Source organism: Anabrus simplex, chromosome 2 (assembly GCF_040414725.1).
Source record: "Anabrus simplex isolate iqAnaSimp1 chromosome 2, ASM4041472v1, whole genome shotgun sequence".
NCBI lineage: Eukaryota > Metazoa > Arthropoda > Insecta > Orthoptera > Tettigoniidae > Anabrus > Anabrus simplex.
The window spans coordinates 624,606,873-624,624,629 of NC_090266.1; the positions used below are offsets into that span (position 1 = coordinate 624,606,873).

A 17,757-nucleotide genomic window follows, 5' to 3' on the forward strand; every position below is an offset into this window, starting at 1 on the left:
GAGGTCAAATTGTTCCTTGTTTCTCCTGATGGAAATTTCCCTGGAACTATTTCTGGTGACTTCTGAGAATTCCCATTTTTGTTCGTGGGGTAAACAGATATTGAAAAAGAGAAGATAATTCTGTCGAGCACACTAGCTACAATATAATGCAGTGGGAGAAAATCGGCTGTTTTAAAATATAGTCAAAAGGCATCAAATAGGCACAGACCCCTGAATTTATAGGCACAATAAAACCAACGAAATATAGCTAAAAAGACCCTAAAACGGATTTATATCTCAAAAGCCTACGTTTCTGAACACAGGGATAAAATAGGCAAATAGGTAAATTCCCGTCTCTAATAATCACAAATAAAATATATATTGATTAGGTGGACATTCTTCTTCAACCTGTTGTAATTGTAGAAGATTCAGAACATAACACGACTGTTGCAAGTTTACCACCTCCTCCAGCCACTCCACCTACCTGGTTTGTGATAACACTATGGCCCAGATAGAAAAATTTGAAAGGTTGAAAAACCAGTTACACGACAAAAGAAAAACGAACGATGTCCTTAAACTGAAATTAGAGGCAGCAGAAAGTAAATTACATCAAAGCCGTGTATCTCTAAGTAATTTACGTAAGGAGTTAATTAAATATAGGAGGATAAAAATTTCTGTTCAGGGCATCCATACAAAACTAGTCTGAAGGGAATTTTTACTGAAAATCAAATAAAGATACTCACAAATCAGCAAAAACACTTGAATTGGACTGATGAAGACATATTGGTAGCTTTCACTTTAAGGTATCTAGGGAAGAAAACTTACATTTATAGAGGACGAAAACTGCATTACCCTCTTCCTGGACTTTCAGCACTGGGAAAATGGGCTTCAAAAATTGACACGCAAAGTGGAAGTGGAATTCTAGAAGATATCCTTTGCATGATGAAGATTGCTGCTGTCTCATATAAAGACCACGAGAAAATTGCAGTCAAAAGTGGTTTCGAATATGACCCACTAAAGAATGAAATTAAAGGCCCCTGTTCTCAGTTACAAGCTATGATGGTGAGAGGACTGTTCAAGAAATGGAAGCAAGTAATTTATGCTAATTTTGATAAAAGATGACAAAAGCCATACTAGACTACAGTATTTGGTTTCACATCTTTCAGAAATAGAGTACAAAGAAATAGAATGTGTCTGCAACATGGGCGCAGTGAATCAAGTCTTGTGGAAAGCACATGGAATTGATGAAATAAAAACATGGTCTTTGAACCCACGGGCATCAGAAAAATGTACTTCTTTGCAGATACACCCCACCTGGTGAAATTAATTAGGAACTGACTTTTCTTCACTGGCATAGTATTTTCTGATGGTAAAGTTGTCTCAAAAGAACCTGTGGAAGCTCTGGTTAAGAATGACAGCCATGAAATTAAAGCATGCCATAAAATCGATTTCAGTCATCTAAACTGTCAAGGCACAGAAATTATGAATGTACGAAAAGCTGCAGAATTAATGTCACACATTGTAGCTACAGCATGACGTCATTTCAAATTAGGAGATGATGCAGCTGTTGTTGAAAGCATGAGTGAATTCATTGAAACTGTTAATAATTGGTACGATCTCATGAATTTTTGAGCAATTTTTGAACAGAAATATGTATGGTCTTCAGTTAAAAGAACAAGACAAAATTTTAGGTAAGTTAAGAAAGTGTTCCAGAAATCTTTCTCTTTTTCTTCTTTTTTCTTTGTTTACAATTTGCTTTACGTCACACTGACACAGATAGGTCTTACAGCGACAATGGGATAGGAAAGGCCCTAGGAGTGGGAAGAAAGTGGCTGTGGCCTTAATTAAGGTACAGCCCCAGCATTTGCCTGGTGTGAAAATGGAAAACTATGGAAAATTATCTCAGGGCTGCCGACAGTGGGGTTCAAACTCATTATCTCCCAGATGCAAGCTCACAGCTGCGCACCCCTAACTGCATGGCCAACTCACCAGGTTCCAGAAATCTATTCTTGTGACTATCTCCTCCTTGAAGTATCTGATCTCAGAAGTTCAGAATCTAGGAATAAGGTACATTTTAACCTATAGACTAAAGCAAGATTCACTCGACAATTTGTTTTCCCACATCTGTTCTTGAGGATTATACGACAACCCTACCCGCTGAATGTTCTTTATCATCTTCGAATGATTATTCTATGAAATAATGCTGGTAAAATAGAGAAACATAAGAACATGCAAACAGAAACCACAGATGAATCTCTCTCATTAGAAGTGCTGTGGAAGTGCAGAGTAATGTGCCATGAGTTAGAATATTCTTCTGTTGAAAGCTATTTCGAAGGATGCAAGTACGATACTGTTCCAACATTTGCCAGTGAAACTGACACTGAAATGGATGTCGAAGGCTTGAATTACATTGCAGTTTGGATGGCTAAAAAACACCAAAGCACTCATCCACACATAAGTTCCCAAACAGACGAGAGTACATACTGTTTGGGCCCTGGGTTCGAAGTATGTCATACGGTGGTCTTACAGAGCCGACAGCTCTGTGGTCACAAACTGTATGAGATATGGAGAAATGTTTCTATTCTTAATGTGGACTTAGAGTCCAAAGAGGTTCTGGAGTAAAACAGAACTTAGTTCTGTAATATGTGCAAGTGATCCTAATTTAAGTAGTGACCTGGTTGCCACGTTTGTGAAAATGAGGACATATGCTCGTATACATTTTTTAAACAAACGTGAGGAAAAAAAGAGAAAGTGGAAGCAAACACGCCAACGTCATAGAGGTGAAAGTTAAGAAGATAAAGGGTAATAATAATGTTATTGGCTTAACGCCCCACTAACTACTTTTACGGTTTACGGAGATGCCGAGGTGCCAGAATTTAGTCTCACCGGAGTTCTTTTATGTGCCAGTAAAGCTACCAACACGAGGCTGACATATTTGAGCACCTTCAAATACCACCGGACTGAGCCAGGATCGAACCTGCCAAGTTGGGGTCAGAAGGTCAGCGCCTCAACCGTCTGAGCCACTCAGCCCGGCAAGGAAATGAATAAACTTACCAGTAAGGTAAGTTTTAAGAAAACTGTAAGACAAGACTGGTTTGATGACAATAACAAAAAGATTTTGTGTGTCATCAATGCAAAACGATAAGCCCGTCTATTCCTTCTTCAAGGTCCATCTTCAGATGCAAATTCCTTATTGAATTTCAGTAGCGTAGTATGTCCACTAAAATCCTGTTAGCAACAACCACGGTCTTGTGACACGATTAGCTGTATTGTGTTCGTTAAATCCACTATTTTCAAAGTCATTTTGAACAGGTACAGGAGACACACAAGCTAATAATTGTTTGTTTAAAACATATCACCACCAAACTTCTTTGGGAAGCGCTCCTGTGATCAGAAGTGGACGACTTGCAGAGAGCAGGTATTCGTGTGACATCATGCTCGAACAGCCAATTACCGCAAGTTAGCCATTGTGGGTAACCTGTTATGTACTAACTTTGCCCAACAGGTAGCAGGTAGGGACCCTCTTCGGAGGCAGCCCTACCCAGAGAGTGGCGCCCCTGCCTACATTAGTCCCAGAACACATTGACCCGGTGTGCAACATCTGGTAAGGGTCCCAGCTTAGGGTTATGAGTGAAGACCTCAACGGTATCTGCGGCGGAGAAGGTGGACTTCAGTATGGTGGAGATGGCGGAAGAGGCAGCCCTGGACTCAGGGATAAGTAAGAGTACAATCTATAGAGGCCAATGGCTTGGAGCAGATAAGGCTCCTTAAGAGGGCCGATGGTCCCTCAGTAGAGGAAATGCTTCTGAAACACCATTACCCAACGGTTTACTCGGCGGAGAAGATGAGCTCCAGTACGGCGAGTGAAGCGGAAGAGAAAATGCCAGGCAGACTGGCTATGAAGGCACCACTGGCTTTTCTCAAGTCAGCAGCAGTCCATTGCAGTTTCGGTGTTTGACACTACACGTCTCACGCATATGTGCCATAGTGATGGATTCCAAAATCATAGTGTGTGGGTCACTTCCTGGCAAGCTGTTATCCACCTTAAACAAATCCATGCCAGTGGCACTTTTTTCAGCTGTCACTTTTCACTCCAAGTCCAACAGCGATAGGATAAGGACGGTGGAGGCAGGTTCTCGGGTGAAACTTGAAGCCTTCAGTTTGGACCTGCACATTGGTAGCAGATGTGTGATGGTCGTCTTTCTAAGAATTGTGACTACTTGGTAATTTGGTCCTGCACCTGTGTTTGGGCAGGCCTACTTAAGATCACCGCTGCCCACCCTAAATGGGGAAGGCCCTAGAAAAGGTGGGATAAACATCGGAAGTCATTCTTTTATCCGGCTGGGCGACCGCATCCAGTGGGTTACCCCATATGAAGTCGAAATAATCAAGGAAAACAATTTATAATTGCAACATGGAATGTCCGAACACTGCTTGACACGAAACAGAGCGACAAACCTGAAAGGAGGACAGCTCTTGTTGCCCACGAGCTTTCTAGATTGAATATTCATGTGGCTGTCTTGACTGAAACAAGATTATCCAGTGAAGGTAAAGTTACTGAATCCAGTTCAGGGTAAGGAGGATGGCGAGCATTGTATTCATAGTGTTGGATTTGCCAAGACAAATATAATATTGTTAATCACCAATTTGTCCCAACTGCAGTTAGTGGAAGACTTGTGACTCTCCATTTACCATTCTCCGGAGATAGTTATATGACTCCATCTCTGCTTATGCTCCTACATTAGATGCTGATAAAGATGCTAAAAACTTGCATTTCACAACCATCTCCAATGTACCAACTGAAGATAATCTCTTCCTACTAGGTGACTTCAGTGCTAGAGTTGGGAAGGATAATCTGCTATGGGAAAAATGTAATGGGCAAATGAGGAATCAGTAGTTGGAATGCCAATGGATTTCTGCTTCTCGGTCTATGTACCGAACATGAACGTTTCATAACTAATATGCAGTTTCACTTACCTAATCGCTTCAAGACCACATGGATGCACCCTCGCTCTAAGTATTGGCACATCCTTGATTACGTCATCACTCAACAATGTGATAAGAAGGATGTCCTTATCAGCAGGACAGCTAGAAATGTTGATGATTGCTGGACGGATCACTCTTAGAATCAGTCTTCACCATAAACCACCCAGGCATTTTCAAATGCCATCTAGCAGAAGTCTGATACATCTAAACTTCAAGATGGACCCAATGCCATGAATAATTTCGTGTGCTGATTTATCGACCCTGTCAAAGAGGAAGAGGATATCGAGCGGACGGCCAAGTATTCAAGTGGATCAATTCACTATTGGAGTAATTCGCAGGTCTATTCACTCTTTCTGGAGAAACTGTTTCCAAACAATAAAACGAAATAATTGCGCCAAGATGTTGTTTTATTGTTATTGTTGAATTGGTGTGGTTGCCTGTTGTGCATTGCAAGTTAAATATCATAAAACTCATTTGGGCTTACGTGAAAAATAAAACAGCAAGTGTTAAGCAAAAGCACAAGAAAAAGGGAACTGTGAAAATGTAATCAGAGATCTATGTGAGGAAATTTTCCATTCCCTGACACCTGAACTTTGGGAAAAGTGTGTAATGCACGTACAGAAAATTGAGAATTATTACTGGGAGAAAGATCATCACTCAGAAAATACGTTAACTACACAGCCTCTAATGATGATCTTGAGGACTCAGATTCCAAAAGTGACGATGATAATTTCCAGTTCAATAGGCCCTATCAGATGTAGATGAATAAATGACTTATGCAAACAGATGTTTATACTGTAAATAGTAACCATTATACAGTACTGTATACACATTGTACATAATATTCTACATCTAAAAAATGCAAACAAAATCTATAAAAATAAAATAAAAATATTTTTAAAGCTCCTGTTGAGGGTCCAAAGCCCTCACGTGAAAAGTTGATGGGAAATATCAAAACTGTAAATATGCGACAAGTCTATTAGAAACTTTCGCTAATGTAACCTGTGAGCGCCAGAATATAAGTGAACACATTCAGGCTTGCCCTAACTGGCCTTATCTGTAAGTTATACTAGGCCTATGCCTGGCAAAAGAAAGCCAATTTCACGTCGAAGCGCTTATCACTCACTTTCAAATAAAAATCTGTATAAAATACAGAAATCATTGTACATTTTTGGTATACAAAGATTTGAAAAAAACTTCAGACCTTTCAGATGAACTCAATCTCGATTTCAGAAGACCACCCAATATCAAACGGACAGCCTGTTACAAAAATAATAACTTTTTTACCAAAGTGTGTAAATTAATTAAACTTTAGAAGTATATTTATAATAGTGTATTCCATAATCCACCTAAATTTCATGAAAATCGGACAGTGCGTTTTCATGTAATTGTACAACAAAATTGTTGTTTACAAAAAACGGTCAAGAAAATAGGTACTTTTTGTATTCTGCCTAATATAACATTCGCAAGAAACATAATAAAAATATGCAAATACCAGCAAAGAATGTAGAATAAAACAAGCTTTATGATGGTGTGAATATATTTTAGATTGGTGGACTGGTTCAAATTTTATTACCGTTTAAACTCGACCGCACATACTTTCTGCACCGACAGTAGTGTTCTTTTTTTTTGCTAGGGGCTTTACGTCTCACCGACACAGATAGGTCTTATGGCGACGATGGGATAGGAAAGGCCTAGGAGTTGGAAGGAAGTGGCCGTGGCCTTAATTAAGGTACAGCCCCAGCATTTGCCTGGTGTGAAAATGGGAAACCACGGAAAACCATCTTCAAGGCTGCCGATAGTGGGATTCGAACCTACTATCTCCCGGATGCGAGCTCACAGCCGCGCGCCTCTACGCGCACGGCCAACTCGCCCGGTACAGTAGTGTTCTATGATCTGGAAAAGGCTTTTGACTCAGCCCCAAGACCAACTATGTGGACAGTACTGAAACACTTTGCCTGTCCACAGCATTTTGTAGATCTAGTCAATGCTCTTCAATGATAACACGTCTGGGCAAGTCGTTCATCAAAATATTATCTCTGATTAACTTCCAGTCGCTCATGGATTGAAACAAGGATGTGAGCTTGCTCCAACACTCTTCGCTCTTTACCTAGCTGCCATGCTATATGGAACGTCCACAGACAACAAAGGTTAAGCTTAAGCTTAAGATTTCCTCTGTTACGGAATTGCAGTATGCAGATGACGCTGTCACACCTGCTCTCACACCTGAGGAGGTGTAACAGTCAGTCAGTTGTTTCAAGAGAGCTTGTGATCATTTTGGTCTCTCCATTAATGTTTAGAGAACCAAAGTACTCTCAGAGCCTGCACCTGGTTCAAACCTACCACCTCGCAATATCTCCATTGCGGATACTCAACTGGAGCAGGTCGACCACTTTTTATATCTAGGAGGTATCCTCTCAACAATTGCTAACGGCTCGCAAGATGGTATAGGAGAATTGGTGCTGCCCGCTCAGCATTTGGACTTTTAACCCGTCGTGTCTTCATGAGTAATGACCTAACAATGCATACCAAGATCATGGTTTATGATGCTGTTGTCATATCAATACTGCTGTACGATTGTGAAACGTGGACCCTCTACTGTCAGGATATTAAAAATTTAGAGCGGCGCTTCCATCTGCAGAAACTTAGATCCATCTTGAACATCAAATGGGAGAACTGGGTCACCAACCTTGCAGTTGTTGAGAAAGCTCATGCTATAAGCATTGAGGTTACTATCATTGGCCACAGTCTCAGAAGGATAGGGCACCTCCACCGCACAAGTTAAACCAGACTTCCTCGTCAACTTCCGTATGGTGAACTCTGTTCTGGCAAAAGACCTCACAGAGCCCCTTTGAGGCATTTCAAGGATCAGTTAAGCATACTATAAAAAGAGCTGGAATCAACACTCAATCCTGAGATACATTTGCCGAGAATCGTGCACTTTGGCGCCAGACTGTTTCTACATCAGTTTCGGTGTTTGAAGAAGAATGACCGCGACGTGAAGAGGATAAACAAGCACGGAAGCTCCGTCAAGCTCAGTTCTGCCCTCCCTCAACCATTTCATGTGATCTATGTTGACCTTTGTGTATATCCATTGTTGATTGCCCAGTTTTCCATGGCATTTGTACATGATGACCTTCCTGGAAACATTATTGGAAACTTCCACCTCTGCATATGATTCTTCCCTGCGCAGTTTTCCGGTCTTACTCGATGAGAAATAATGTTGCAAATAAACACAACACAGCTGATTAAGTTGACAGATAACTAAACTTCTAAGACTTTGCTTCTTGTAAGACTAGTTTTGCCAGGTATTTCTGAAACAAAATGCAAAGATTGGGCTACTAAGTCATATGATACATATTCACAAAGCTTTGCGAGTGTGAAAATGTAAACTGATGAAGAATATATTTACTCGGATTCGAGTTGCAGTCGACGACGACTAACTTTGCTCAGCACTATACAATATATTTACACAGGCTATAAACTTACAGCAATGTAGGTCTATATTCTATTAGTTCACTTTATTCACAGTGGTAACCTGTATAAATTCAGGAAGCCGATGGTACCACAATAAATCTTCTTTTTCTATGTGTTTGACTTCACTCGTCATGATAATGAACTAAGAATGTGAATACTTTGTTTCCTTGCAGATAATGTGTGTGGTAAAAATGTTCTGTGTGGCTAAAATAATGCTCCATAAAACCCATCTGTTAAGTACTTAAGATCCTTTGATTTCAATTCACTTTCTAGAATGCAGCTCATTTTCCTTTTTCCTCCATCTGTAACGGATAGACCTAATCTTTCAAATGCCTCTCATTATTTCCTTAGGGCTCTAGAACCAAGGACTTTTTTCTTCAAACATGATTAACGAAAAGTAAAGAAAAACATCTTTAATAAAATAGCTCTGAGTACATGTACAAAATGTTCAGTGTCAACCTGTAGACCCAAAATTGAGTCTAAAATATGACTAAAATAAAATCATGTGTTAAAGTATCTGACACAGTCAATACATCATTTCATCTCTAGCTGTCCCATGTTTGAACACACTAGTACACACAATGCTGGATTATCCTCAAACACCACTTTTACTGGCCAAGATGTGATCCCAAATCCATCGTTGCGAAGAAGTTCTTGAGCAAGTGTTCATAAGCAGATTGCTGCCCGACGTCAGGTTAAAGGAGTCGGCACAAAGTCCAGTAAGGACATTCTGGAGCTCACCAATCTGTAGCACAAAAATAAAATGTTTGAATTCATCAACTTGTTGCAAACATGTCGTATACGAACTACTACTAATTTCCTACCTTTGTGTATATCCATTGTTGATTGCCCAGTTGTCCATGGCATTTGTACATGATGACCTTCCTGGGAACATCATCCAAAACTTCCACCTCTGCACACGATTCTTCCCTGCGCAGTTCTCCAGTCTTACTCAATGAGAAATACTGTTGCAAATAAACACAACACAGTTGATTAAATTGACAGATATCTAAACTTCTAATACTTTGCTTCTTATAAGACTAGTTTTGCCAGGTATTTCTGAAACAAGATTAGGTTAAATTTAATTATGCCATAGTAAGGCAATGTGCCTAGGACATTTTAACACAAGTCTGGTACACTGAACAGATATAGGTTTGTTAGGGAGAGTACTACATTTATAGCAACTATTCAGGAGGTAACTCACAAAACTATTGGTGTATTTTATCAGGATTGAGTGTAACAAAGAAATAAACCAAATACTGCTAACATTGACACCATTAAGGCTAGAATATTGATGAAATTTCATTTTTTTTTTCTTTCTGGAAACACAGGAACGTAGCTGCTTTACCTATTTCACGATAAATGGTAACTTTATGTAATATGCAATATCTTTGCATTTTAGTTTAATTTTACTGAGAAATACCATCATTGTTCTTTTCTTTAAATTTCCATTGTTTTTAGTATGTGTGTATATATATATATATATTTTTTTTTTTTTTTTTTTTTTAAAGTGCCAAGAGTGCCCAAAAACACATTTGGCTCACCAGTTCTGTAGCTGCTTATTCAGTACATGCTATGGGTAGAGCCCTGCACAAACGCTGATAACAGCAGATATCCGCAAAGTTAGTGTCTTGGTGGATGCAAACTGTATGGCAGTGCGGATAGTTTTGCTGATAATTTCTGAATATTGAGGTTTATTGATTTTCACTCGGGTACACTCTTATTTTTGCTTCTGGTTAGGTGACCCTTGACAGTGGTATGGGAGAATGTTGATATATAAAGAGACTTGAGACAATAAAGCCGTAAATCTCACCTAAGTCTAACTGGCTCCTGCCCACAATTAATGGATGGAAGGAACAAATGTTAATAAGTCGGTAGCTGTCACAAGAGAAAATCCCCATTGGCCTGTGACTGTAGGCGTTCTGGTGTCAGGTATCATGTTAACAGATCTATCCATTTCAACACCTTGGGTGTAATATACTGCAGTTAAATATTTACGATATCTGTACCATTCATAGATGCGGATGAAGGAAGTGCGGATGTGGATGTTGTTGTTGTTTGAGTCATCAGTCCATAGACTGGATTGATGCAGCTCTCCATGCCACCCTATCCTGTGCTAACCTTTTCATTTCTACGTAACTATTGCATCCTACATCTGCTCTAATCTGTTTGTCATATTCATACCTTGGTCTACCCCTACCGTTCTTGCCACCTACACTTTCTTCAAAAACCAACTGAACAAGTCCTGGGTGTCTTAAGATGTGTCCTATCATTCTATCTCTTCTTCTCGTCAAATTTAGCCAAATCGATTTCCTCTCACCAATTCGATTCAGTATCTCTTCATTCGTGATTCGATCTATCCATCTCACCTTCAGCATTCTTCTGTAACACCACATTTCAAAAGCTTCTATTCTCTTTCTTTCTGAGCTAGTTATCGTCCATGTTTCACTTCCATACAATGCCACGCTCCACACAAAAGTCTTCAAAAACATCTTTCTAATTCCGATATCAATGTTTGAAGTGAGCAAATTTCTTTTCTTAAGAAAGCTCTTCCTTGCTTGTGCTAGTCTGCATTTTATGTCCTCCTTACTTCTGCCATCGTTGGTTATTTTACTACCCAAGTAACAATATTCATCTACTTCCTTTAAGACTTTGTTTCCTAATCTAATATTTCCTACATCACCTGCCTTCGTTCGACTGCACTCCATTACTTTTGTTTTGGACTTATTTATTTTCATCTTGTACTCCTTACCTAAGACTTCATCCATACCATCTAGCAACTTCGAGATCTTCTGCAGTCTCAGATAAAATAACAATATCATCGGCAAATCTCAAGGTTTTGATTTCCTCTCCTTGGACTGTGATTCCCTTTCCAAATTTCTCTTTGATTTCCTTTACTGCCTGTTCTATGTAAACATTGAAAAGGAGAGGGGACAAACTGCAGCCTTGCCTCACTCCTTTCTGGATTGCTGCTTCTTTTTCAAAGCCCTCGATTCTTATCACTGCAGACTGATTTTTATACAGGTTGTAGATAATTCTTCGTTCTCGGTATCTGATCCCTATCATCTTCAGAATCATAAATAGCCTGGTCCAATCAACATTATCGAATGCCTTTTCTAGATCTACGAATGCCATGTATGTGGGCTTGTCCTTCTTGATTCGATCCTCTAAGATCAGACGTACAGTCAGGATTGCTTCACGTGTTCCTACATTTCTTCTGAAGCCAAATTGATCTTCCCCCAACTCAGCTTCAACTTGTTTTTCCATTCTTCTGTAAATAATACATGTTAAAATTTTGCAGGCATGAGATACTAAACTAACGGTGCGGTAGTTTTCACACCTGTCAGCACCGGCTTTCTTGGGAATAGGTATAACAACATTCTGCCGAAAATCGGATGGGACTCCTCCTGTCTCATACATCTTGTACACTAAATGAAATAACCTTACCATGCTGGTTTCTCCTAAGGCAGTCAGTAATTCAGCGGGAATATCATCAATTCCAGGTGCCTTGTTCCTATTTAGGTCACTCACAGCTCTGTCAAACTCTGACCTCAAAATTGGGTCTCCCATTTCATCAGCATCAACAGCCTCTTCATGTTCCAAAACGAAATTATCTACATCGTTACCTTGATACAACTGTTGGATATGCTCCTGCCATTTTTCTGCTTTGTCTTCTTTCCCTAGAAGTGGCTTTCCATCTGAGCTCTTAATATTCATGCACCTAGATTTCCTTTCTCCAAAGGTTTCCTTGATTTTCCTGTATGCAGCATCTACCTTTCCCAGGACCATACAGCCTTCGACATCCTTGCACTTCTCCTTCAGCCATTCTTCCTTAGCTACCTTGCACTTTCTATCCACTTCATTCTTTAATCGCCTGTATTCTTTTCTGCCCTCTTCATTTCTAGCATTCTTGTATTTTCGTCGTTCATCAATCAGGTCTAGTATCTGTAAAGAGGCCCCAAGAAGAATAATAATAATAATAATAATAATAATAATAATAATAATAAGAAGAAGAAGAAGAAGAAGAAGAAGAAGAAAAGATAGTGGTGCTATACTACTACAGTCATTTGGGTCAAACTGAAGAAGAGAACTGGGGACTTAACGTGGCAAGCAACATAACTTAATAAAAATGTATTTCAGACATATTCCATGTCACACAAAAGATGTGAGTTTAATATCTCGGGTTCGATACCCGCTGCATTTGTAACCGAGATCATGACATCACTGGGTGAGCAATATGAGTCAGGCAGCTACTGGATCATCCTCTTCCCCAGACACAGGGAATAACCGGCAACTCAACTGAGGTTCGCTCTGAAGAAATGTATTTCGTGCTTCAAGAGACTGGAAAACCTTAAGGTCATATACAGCATCACCCTATTAATGCAGAACCACGTGTGAGGCGAGGCTGAGGACAGCAAGCTTCCCGATTGCCGGGCAATGTGAGAGTAAGCTAGAGAGATTGCCTCATAAATTCTAATCCACTTTAAAAGTAACCACCCACATCACTAAAGGAGATGCTGGAACTGCCTGCTTTCGTTTCCAACACATTTCCGGGATCTTCATATGAAACTCCTATTACTCTTCTCAGTTCATCCAAAGTGAGAGGATTCATTTTATACACTTTATCTTTTAATGATCACAGGCCCTTAAATCAGGGATTGTGCGGGGCCATACGTTGTTGCTGACAACTCTATTGCCAAACATTTGTCGAATTTCCTGCAAAGAAACATAGGCTGTATGAGCCGTTGCCGAGTCCTGATGTAAAATCATTAAAGTACGTCATTCTTTATCAGTTAATTCAGCAAAAGTCTGTTGCAAAATATTGTTCGCATGAAGAGGTTCCTCATGGAGCAGAGAAGGTTTTTTGCATTCCTATATCTGCTGTTTTGAGAATTTATGTGCCCACATAAGTAAAACCATGCTTCGTCTGAGAAAAGAATGAGATGAAATTCTTAGTCATGCACTTTATTCAAAAGCCATTCACTAAATCTAATCCTCACAGAGGATCACTCAGTTTATGTTCGTACTGTTAAAGGGTTTTAACTTAAGTAACTTCGTAGCCATTTGTATGGAATAAAAAATTCCATTTACTGAGAAAGACGATTAAGAGATTTCTTAGGAGAAATTTTAAGGTGTTGTCCAAATCTCTTGAAGATTTTCTTCTGTTAGCATTGTACATCACCTCCTTCACTTCTTATCATTAATATTTCTTGTTTTGTGAAATTTAGTAACTATCTATGAACCATCCCATGACTTGAAATTCAAACACATGGGAACTTCTCTTCAAATAATCTCCTAACAGCATGAGTGGATTCTGTACAGACATGCAAATCTTAAATAAACACTTGATGTGAAATAGAATAATTAAGCTTATTGTTATTATAATTTTCCATTCATTCTCAGTTCACTTTGCACACAGGTGTTGCACTCACTGAAACACAAAACAAACTGTGCTGCGAGAGAAACCCAGAACCAGTAGCCCCCACAGGCTTGCCTACTTTCCTCCCATGCAGCTGTAAGCTTAATAACTCCCAGCCGCCACTCCAATTCCAAGATAATGCCCCAGTATAAAATAGAGAGTTAAATATGATTTTGGTTCCTTCTTGCTGAATACTAAGGACAACTGCAATTATTTTCAGTCAAATCGTTAATAGTTCTATATATTTCACAATGCTTTATTATTATTATTATTATTATTATTATTATTATTATTATTATTATTATTATTATTTTCTGGAAAAAGTAAGATGACTTAACCATGGTCGGAATAGGTCAAAACAATATGTTAAAAAATAAATAAATAATGATCATATGGTCTCAGCTACTATGTGCAGGTATTCTAATTTGATGCCATCTCTAAGCCTACTAGATGGCAGAGTAAACCAAATCTTTCTTGGGCATCTATGGCTGAGTTTTAATGAATTTTGCCTGGTAAACACCAAATGTGTCACCAGAGAACTTTTGCAGACTGACATTGTACGACATGGAATGTTGACTGGACTTTTTTCCACCCGTCAAATATTCAAATACCTCTACCGGGTTTGAACCTGCAATCTTGGGATCTGAAGGCTGACACTCTACCACTGATCCACATATCATTAACATGTGGACAAATCCAAAGATATTGTAATAGACTTTTCTCTAATTGAAATATCTTTACATGATACCTCTCTATAGATATCATTTTCAACTCAGTGGTGTTCTCAGTACCTTTCGAAACTACTGTGTAAAGTTTCCTGAAAGCATGCTAAAGTTTGGTAATGTAATGTATGAAAGATAAACGGAGAAGAAGGTAATTAAGAACAATTGCACATAACACTCAAGGAAGTTGCATCTCAATATTATCACTGTACCATTCAAAGCCCCAAACTGCTTCTACCAGAAGACAAAGAAGGCCTTTGGTTCAATCCCATATACAATTTAATTCAATAGATTTTGGTTAAATGGGAAAAAATGAAGTAAAGAAAATCATAAATGTATCCAGCTGAAAAATCTGATATGGGTGCAATAACAATGTCGAAGATTATAATGCTAAATAATTTGGTACATAATCAGTAGTGTTCGTATTCCAGTGCAAAAACATGTGCTTTAGCAGTGACATACCTGGCTTGCTGTAACAGGACTATGACAAGCATAAACACCGAGATCGTACTGTGATCCTTTCTCTCGTTGTAAGTGGTCCAGGCAGAGGTTTGTGAAGTTGGAGCGTACCTACAGAGAAACATATGTTCATCATATTACATATGAATCCTCAACTTAAGTAAAGAGCATAGATGATGATTTCCACTGGTAACAATGCAATAAATTGTAAACATCATCTTTACAGAAAAAATGAAATTACTTTACTGTATTTAAGAAATAACAAACATATTACATAATTAGAATATACTTATTGAAAATGAAAATTACTATGGAAATGAAAAGTTGGTTTGAATGAGTTTGTGAACAACCTAGTACGTCTACACTAGGATATTTATGAAGAAACTGCTGTTATAGAGTCTTACAAGCTATACTCGTTGCCAAAGCCTAAGGGGCCAGATATTTGAAATTACTGGACAAGGCCCCTTGCTGTACAATTAATAATGACAATTATCACAAAAGAGTGAACAGACATATGAAAAGCAAAACAGCTGATCACTTGCTGGTGTGGTTAGTAGCAGTGGCAGCAGTGAGGCAATCATAAACATATTCAATTTAGGTTAAAGTAAACTGATACTCAATACTTTCATTGATCTTCTGCTTATTATAAATGTGGAGTTTTGATAATATGCCTATAGAAAAATTCAAACAGGCAGTAAATCTGTTACTGTTCAAGCTACCTGCTTAAATATAAAGACAGTTTATACCAGAAGCTAACCTATCTAAACCAATAGACTTCTCATTATTTCACTAAATATTTCATAATGGATTCTCCACAATTAAATTTAGCCATTGCACAAAATATTTCTCCATGTGAGAGCACAGAATGGAGGTCAACATAAAATCTCTATTATTTGAAGGTAGTTTTGATTTCCTACCTCCTCTTAAATTTTTAAAAGAATAATTCTCAAAAACAAGACATTGCTTTGTTTAGGGGTGGGTTTTTTATACGAGCTGCGTTACGTCACACTGATACAGATAGGTCTTATGGCAATGATGGGATAGGAAAGGAGTAGGAGTGGGAAGGAAGCAGCCGTGGCCTTAATTAAGGTACAGCGCCAGCATTTTTCCTGGTGTAAAAATGGGAAACCACAGAAAATCATCTTCAGGGCTGCTGACAGTGGGGTTCAAACCCACTATCTCCCGGATGCAAGCTCAAGGCCTTTCCTGTCCCATTGTCGCCATAAGACCTATCTGTGTCGGTGTGACGTAAAGCCACTAGCAAAAAAAAAAAAAGAAAAATGTCAATTCCCTTGACTCAGGTACTGCATGTTTGTGCTTTTACCAACATTCCTGCAACTCATACACCACATAAAATACTATCCTCAACCACAATAACATGCAGTAACCAATACATAGTAGATGTTACTCCACATTCGTAGGAGGTTCGAATCTCAACCACTGCAAAACTCAAGATATTAATTACAACACTGTGATAATGCCAGAAACTTTGTAAGAGAGGTAAATTAAAGGGTCCACCTTTTCAATACAAATCATGTTATAATGGTTAAGTTACGACATGTTTACTTGGAACTTGTTAAAAAACAAAACAGAAACTGTGTATGTGATCGAATGCATTTCAATGAACAGAAAGGGCTTACTACACAACATTGAGAAAAAAAAGAGAAAAATCTTGAGGAAAATACTAGGGCCTAGGAAAGTGGGACAAGAATTTTGACTGCGACCAAATTCGTGAAACGGACTGGTTGCAGGAATATAAAGAAGCCCATTCTGAAAGGATGAAGAAATACTGGGCTGATCGAAAGAAGAAGAACCAGAAATGAATTATGCTTAGCGCAGTCCACAGTAGACCCTCAGGGAAAAAATAAAAAATTAAAAAACAAACCATGACATCACTGACAACCCATCTTCATATCCATACAATAATTCAATCTACTTACCCTCTTCTTTACTTACAACATTCACATTACGAAATGAAATGAAATGAAATGAAATGAAATTACCTGTTTTCCAGTCTGTAAATACTTGACTGCAAATTGCACAGTATGCTATATAACACAGAACAATCAAACTACTATCACAATTTACACCAAACTAAAGTCCATCTTGCCATGTAAATAGGGGTGCGCACAGCTCTGAGCTTGCATCCGTGAGGTAGTGGGTTCGAACCCCACTGTCGGCAGCCCTGAAGATGCTTTTCCACGGTTTCCCATTTCCACACCAGGCAAATGCTGCGGCTGTACCTCAATTGAGGTCACGGCCGCTTCCTTCCCACTCTTAGGCCTTTCCTATCCCATCGCCGCCATAAGACCTATCTGTGTTAGTACAACGTAAAGCAAGTTTTAAAAAGTTGTAAAAAATTTCCATCTTGTCTATTAATAATGTTCAAGAAATGATGTATGCACAAATTCAAGCGAAACATCAAAAGAAGAAACTCCTGAAACTACCCTGAACAATAGAATCATTCAACCCTCCACAATCACTGAATGTGAAAACAAGAAGGCATATGTTCATGCAGCAACATGATGTGGTCGCGTATTGTCCTGCTGATATATGGCTTCTGGGGTGTCGTGCAGAAAGGGTATAGCTACGGATAGCAGGATGTCATTCATGTAGGTCAAACTGGTCACAGTGCCCTGGACATTCACCAACTGTGATTTGTGGTTGTACCCAATAGCACCCCACACCATAAGGCACTGTATGTCTTGTGCGAAT

At 38.9% G+C, this 17,757-nt stretch overlaps 1 protein-coding gene across 1 annotated transcript in view; it reads right to left on the reverse strand.

The window, feature by feature from the left end:
- Positions 1-8,846: 8,846 nt before the first annotated feature.
- Pgant1 (Polypeptide N-Acetylgalactosaminyltransferase 1) overlaps positions 8,847-17,757 on the reverse strand; it is a 245,305-nt gene continuing 236,394 nt past the window's right edge. The window contains exons 8-10 of the mRNA XM_067139267.2: positions 15,046-15,153; positions 9,267-9,407; positions 8,847-9,187 (exon numbers count right to left, since the gene is read on the reverse strand). Coding sequence (XP_066995368.2) covers positions 9,038-9,187; positions 9,267-9,407; positions 15,046-15,153 — 399 coding nt within the window. The 3' untranslated portion in view covers positions 8,847-9,037. The remainder of the gene's footprint in view (positions 9,188-9,266; positions 9,408-15,045; positions 15,154-17,757) is intronic.